We start from the raw sequence: 6,032 nt of genomic DNA on the forward strand, positions 1-6,032 counted from the left end.
TTGGAGGTTGCAGGCCTTTTGCCACTGGTCAGGTGTTGTGCCATCCTGACCTCCTGCACCACTGCTCCACACCCTGCAGCCCCAGGGCCCTCCATCCTTTGCTTTGCCCTGGCTCTGCTATGGCCTGGCCCCCCCTCCCCTCAGCATCCCAGGGGTGCTGCCTGCTCACCGCTGTGTTGGGCTCGATGAGACGGTGCTGCAGGTTGCAGGCCTCTTGCCACTGGTCCTCACGGCACAGGCGGGCCAGCTGGCACAGTGGGGCCCCCAGGACGTTGGCAAGGGCACAGACCCCCCCAGAGGCACCTAGATATACCAGGGCCCATTGGCAGCCAGCTCAGCATGTTGTGCCCAGCCAGCACGTCCAAGGCATCACTACCCCTCTCTTGCCTCCCCCTTCCCACCTACCAGTCCCTGCCAGTGTCCCCAGGGCAACACCCTGTGCCCCCCATACAAGCAGGGGCAACTGCACCTACCCACAGCATAGCTCGCCAGCAGGAAGCCAGCTGATCCTGCCAGCACCTGGAAATCCTCCTGCCGTGTCTTGTGGACCATCAGCCCAATGCGGGTGATCTGAGGACAGACATTCTGTGCCCTGGAGCAGGTACCCAGTGTCCCTTCACCCCTGCCACAGGGTTCCTGCCAGCAGCCCTGGGGTCTAGGGAGGAGCCACAAGTCCCAGCTCCCCATTCCCAGCTTGGGGCCAGGTTTGGTGTCAGATAACTGTGGGAAAGACCTGCTTCACTCACATCACCACCACTGTCCTTGATCCCAATGATGTTGGGGTGCTGAGCCAGGGTGACGACAGCCTCCATGGGCAGGTCCAGGCCAGTGTTGGCAGGGACACTGTAGAGCACCACAGGGATGGGGGATGCGTCGCCCACCTGCAGGCAGCCAGGCAGAGCTCAGTAACTGGGGTGGGTTGGAGATGTGTGGAATGTGCTCCCCATCCTGCTACCTCAGCTGGGGCTGCTGGCAGGCACCAGTCACAGCTCACCTCCGTGTAGTGATGGATCAGAGCAGCACTGGTCATGGCCCCCCGGTAATAGCAGGGTGTCACGACCAGTGCCACATCAGCCCCTGCCTCTGCCATGCTGACCGTCTGCTCAATGGTGGCCTGGGTGGCTGGGGAGGAGGCAGAGGGATGAGGGGTGTCCGGGGGGGGGGACACACACGCCCCCTGCACTGCCCACACAGGCACTCACATTCACAGCCCGAGCCGGCCAGCAGCAGGCGATCCTTGGGCAGAGCCTGGCGCACACAGCTCACCACCTCCAGCCGCTCGCGAGGTGTCAAGTAGGGATACTCCCCGTTGGATCCCAGCACCACCAGCCCTGGAATGCAAGTGTGGGGAGGGCAGGGAAGGGTGCCAGGTACCTCCGTCAGTCTTGCTCCCATTTTCACTGCTGGCACCCAGGCAGGGCTCTGCAGCGCACAGAGTGCCCTCTCCTGCCTGTGTGCAGCCCCAGCCTTCCTGGTCAGAAGAGAGGAGACCCTGGGGTACAACCCTACAACCCCCAGTCTCTTCTCCAGGCCCTCTGCTACCATCCATCCTTTCTGGGCAATCAGCAGATACGCATTCCATGAATTCATGTGAGTGTGCATAATAGGAGTGCAAGCACACCCATGAGGCATGAGTTAAGTGCAGGCCTGCACATGTGCGGAGCGTGCACATCCTGTGTGGTGGGAGTGTTGCAAGGGCACCTGCATGTGCCTGGGCACATGCCATGCAAAGGGCCCCAGGTGGGTCACCCAGGCGACTGCCAGCCCCAGAGCAAAGTCCAGCTGGAGGCTGAGCACCCTTGGGAAGCTGGCAGGCTGCCTGCATACTGCCTCACAGCCTTTGTGGCAAGCAGAGACATGATATGAGCCTGCATGGAGAGGGACAGCAAGCTGCACTTACCTCGGAAGGGGATGCTGGCATACTGGCAGAGGTTCCCCTCCAGCTGGGCATAGTCCACCTCCTGCGTGGGTGAGAAGGGGGTGGCAAGGGGTGGGAAGATGCCCCTGAGATCAAGTGAGGGCTCCGGTGCCTGGGGTGTGCTGAGCCCCCGGCACTGCCTGGGGCCTGCCCAGCGCAGAGCTGCCAGGGTGGGCCAGAGGGCTGAGACGAGGCGGGTGCTGAGTGCCATGGTGGCTGGGTGCTGCCGCTGGCTGTGTTGCCTGCCCCGCCAAGGGACTGTTAATGTTTGACATGGCACGTGAGGGGCCAGCAACCCTGCTGGGCAGATGACAATGGGGGGTGGTACCGAGTGTGCTCAGGATGCTCTTCCCCACTCCAGCAGCTGGCTCCAGGAGCTCAGCACTACTCCAAATGAGCCTCAGCTGTCCTGGCTGCACTTCTGCTTGCCACCATCTGCCTCCTACAGGGCCAGGCTGCAGAGCCAGAGAGGGACGAGGCATTGTGGGCAGTCCCAGGGCTGTTGTCAGCTGTTGGTATAGGATCCTCTGTAAACAGGTGAGCTGGAGCATTTCTGGGTAGGGAGCAGTGAGCACTGCACTGAGCAGAAGCGTCTCAGCCTGCAAAGGGACCACATGTCCCCCTGGGATGGCTCCAGCAGGGAAGGCAGGACAAACAGCCATCCAGCCTTGCAGTGTGGCTGCCCAGCAGGAGTATGACTGCTGCTTTCCGCACAGCCTCAGCCTCCAGCACAACATGGACTCGGGTTGAGCCGCCCTCCACATAGTTTTCCTCCCTGACAGAGGAAAAGGTGTACTTGCCCAGGTAGGACTGTGAAGGACTGTGAAGAACTGTGAGCAACCAGAGTGTCCCACAGCAAGGAGTCCTGCCCTTGAACTGCTAGTGACCTAGCCCCACGGTGTCAACACTCGAGTTCCTGTGCTAGGAGGCAGGACACATTGTGCTGTTGGATAACCCTGCTACTGGGATAATCCAGCTTCCTCAGGCCCATCGACCCTGGTGCAGGCTGCCCAGCCCACAGCCCTCTGGAGCCCAGTGCTGCTCTTTGCTGACTTTTATTGACACAGACAAGTCTCGTCTGGATCCTGCCCCTGGGAGCCAAGCCCAGTCTCTGGTCCCTGCCCGGTGCCATCATGCAGGGACCTCCATCTCCCCCTGTGGCTGCTCCTTGGTCTCCAGTGCCTGCCGTGGCCCCCCTGCCACTGCTGCACCAGGTCCATTGGGGTCTTGTCATCCTGCAAGAGTGGGCAGAGAGAGGCTGAGGGCGGGGTGCTGTGACAAGGTAGGACAGCAAATGGCCTTGCTGCTGGCCCCCCATGCTCACCTGGTTCTTGGCCATCATGTCAGCCCCATGCATGATCAATATTTTGATGATTTTGTAGCGGCTGAGCCGTGTGGCATCATGCAGTGCTGTGTCACCCTCCTGCAAGAGACACAGCCTCACTGGGGTTGTGGTCCAGGGACAGGGACGCCCTGCCTGTCCCCAGCACTACTCCCCAGCACACCCCTGTCCCCACAAGGACAAGGGGGACAGTGCCTGTTGCAGCCCTGGCTGTGGCTGCCAACACCCTGGAACAGGCATGTGTGTGTGTCCAGACATGCCCCACTGCAGGTGCTAGGAGCCCTTGGAGGGGTCAACCAAGGGAGGGGGGATCAGTGTTGCCTCCCCAGTTCTGTCTGCATGGCTCCAGCACTCACCCTGTCCGCAGCATTGATGTCCACCCCGCTGTGGATGAGGTGCTCCACGATGTCAGGGTGCCCGGTTCGGGTGGCCACGTGGAGGGGCGTGCTGAGCAGCTTGAGGCGGGAGGAGATGGACATCAAGGAGTACCAGCACTCACTCCTGCTAACCCAACACAGGGCCAGCCCTGATCCCGCAGGGTATGCCCCTGCCCTTGGTACAACCTTGTGACCCTAGGGCTCTGCCCTGCTCACCTTGTCCTTCACATTAAGGTCTGCCCCACGATCCTGCAGCAGCTTGACGACGTCCAGCTGCCCGCCCCGGCAGGCCCAGTGCACAGCAGTGCAGTCCAGCTGGGCACACAGGGCTGTGTTATGGCAGGGGACACTCCTATCCCGTGTCCAAAAAATCCCCATGGCTGAGCTAAACTGGCAGAGCACTACCTGCAGCCACCTCCGTGGTGGGCACAGCACCACCTCACTGCAGGGACCCCAGTCCTGCTGTAGTTCTGGCTGCACCATGCCCAGAGGCTCAGACCAGCATGGAGACAAAACGAAGATCCAGCCTTACCCGGTCCCTGAAGTCAACGGTGGCACCGCTGTCCAGCAGCTTCTGCAGGATGTCCATGTGTCCCTCCAGCGAGGAGCGGTGCAGGGCCGTGCGGTGGAACTGCAGGTCAATGTGCCACATTGGCACACGGATCCATCCTCCCCCAGCCCAGTCTGGTTGTACCTCCAGCCCTGTCCCAGGGGTCCCAGCCCCTGCTCACAGGCATGGTGAGGCATGGCGGTAGGGTACAGGCAGGGGGCAGCCAGCAGCTGTTGGGGACACTACCTCATCACATGTGTCAGGAGGGCCACCATCTGCCAGAAACTTCTCAATGATGTACATCTTGCCCTGGACAGCGGCTCGCAGGAAGGTCTCTGGGTCCACGGGACCCTCCTGGCAGTGGGACAGGCCGAGGGCTGGGGCATCTCAGGGATTCAGGAGTGGGGACAATATGGGGGTCCCTTCCCTGCTTCCCCAGGGAGGTCTCTGACTGTCAGGGTCTCTCAGGGGCTGGCCTGTCCCAGCAGACCCCCTCCCATGCCCTAGGAACCCCTGACATACAATCTCCAGGGACTCAGGTGGGGGGCTCGGGGGTGGCTGCCCGCTCTGCCTGGCGCTGCCGGCGCTGCTTGCGGAGCTCGATGAGCCGTTGGATGCTCCCCACGTCGATGATCTCCCGCCGCAGATCCACTGAACTCTTCCGCACCCTCTCCTGGCCCTGGGGGACACATGCAGTGCCCTGTTTGCCTTCTCTGCACCCAGCCACCCCTGGCCCACCCTGCACCCCAAACACCCTCACCTTGATGGCCTCAAGGCCCCAGTTCCTGGGACCACGGCGTTTCTCCTCCTCCAGCTCAGGTGTGCTCATCCGTTCCACAGCCGGTGGCTCCCGTGCACCATCCCCTTTGAGTCTCTACATGGGCGCAGTGGGGGCTGCATTGTCCTGGCTGGGGACAGAGCAGCCCCCCCTACCTCCATTCCCAGCCTGCCTGTGGAGGTGACTCTGGCCACAGCTCCCAGCTCACCACTGAGGTCTATGGGGTGCCCGACAGCCTTTGGGCTTGCACTTGCCCACCCACCCTACTTGGCAAGCTGGGCACCTGCCTGCTGCTCAGCTCTGCCCCATGATCCCACTGAGAGCCCTTAGACTCCTAGCTGAATCCCCCAGGATGCTAGGATTGATGTCAGCTTCCTCACATCCGAGTCCCTAAGGACGGACTTTGCACAATGGGGGTCCCTGCCACAGCCTAGGCAGGTCCCCCTGCCCTATGGACCCACCTTCTGCTCCTCCTCCTCTGCCAGCTTCTGCTCGATAAGTTCCTTGGCACGTTGCACATCCAGCTCCATGTCTGCTTGTGGTGTACAGCCCTCTGCAGGATGTGTCCTCTCCTCTGTGCCACCACAGGCAGGGAGCACCCAGTCCTGGCTCCTGGACGGCTCTGCTGTCCTTGGTGCTTTATGCTGCCAGCCCCTCCGTCCCATGGCGCAAGGGCACCGACAGCTGTGGCTGCTCCACATGACTGGGGCAGCTTTACCATGAGCTCACCCTCCTGCTTTCTGGTGGCTCTGACTCACCTCCACAACCTCACACTCTCTTAAAGAGACCCACTGCCCCCCACGTTGAGCTGCCCAGGACCCCTGTGCTGGTTATGGGGAGCTGGGGTACACAGAACCCATGGCAGTCAGTTAAGAGAGGCTCAGCAGAGCATGATCTAGGCTCACCCCATAGGTCCTGTGCCTGTGGCACTCACCCTGGGCAACCAAGATGCTCCCCATGGCTCCCATCACCCCATCCCCGTGCAACCAGATGCTGCAGCAGCCACCAGCATTCCCCATGGCCCCTCAGCACCTGGAATGGGGGGGGCTACCCACCCCAAAGGGAGG

At 61.8% G+C, this 6,032-nt stretch overlaps 2 protein-coding genes across 2 annotated transcripts; both read right to left on the bottom strand.

The window, feature by feature from the left end:
- Positions 1–169: 169 nt before the first annotated feature.
- Positions 170–2,129, bottom strand: HOGA1 (4-hydroxy-2-oxoglutarate aldolase 1; the record flags this gene model as incomplete). Its single annotated transcript, XM_009079859.1, has 6 exons — positions 1,901–2,129; positions 1,203–1,331; positions 995–1,122; positions 747–881; positions 474–570; positions 170–303 (listed from the first exon to the last, which is right to left on the bottom strand). Coding segments are annotated over exons 1-6 (852 nt in total), but the record flags the coding sequence as incomplete, so codon positions are not given.
- A 920-nt stretch (positions 2,130–3,049) lies between these two features.
- On the bottom strand, positions 3,050–5,495 carry ANKRD2 (ankyrin repeat domain 2 (stretch responsive muscle)). Its single transcript, XM_009079860.1, is given in 11 exon segments — positions 3,050–3,114; positions 3,117–3,153; positions 3,243–3,341; positions 3,617–3,715; positions 3,854–3,952; positions 4,170–4,268; positions 4,434–4,541; positions 4,710–4,734; positions 4,736–4,866; positions 4,948–5,061; positions 5,427–5,495. Coding segments are annotated over 11 exon segments (945 nt in total).
- Positions 5,496–6,032: the final 537 nt, after the last annotated feature.

The sequence above is a fragment of the Acanthisitta chloris genome, unplaced genomic scaffold (genome assembly GCF_000695815.1).
Source record: "Acanthisitta chloris isolate BGI_N310 unplaced genomic scaffold, ASM69581v1 scaffold21578, whole genome shotgun sequence".
NCBI lineage: Eukaryota > Metazoa > Chordata > Aves > Passeriformes > Acanthisittidae > Acanthisitta > Acanthisitta chloris.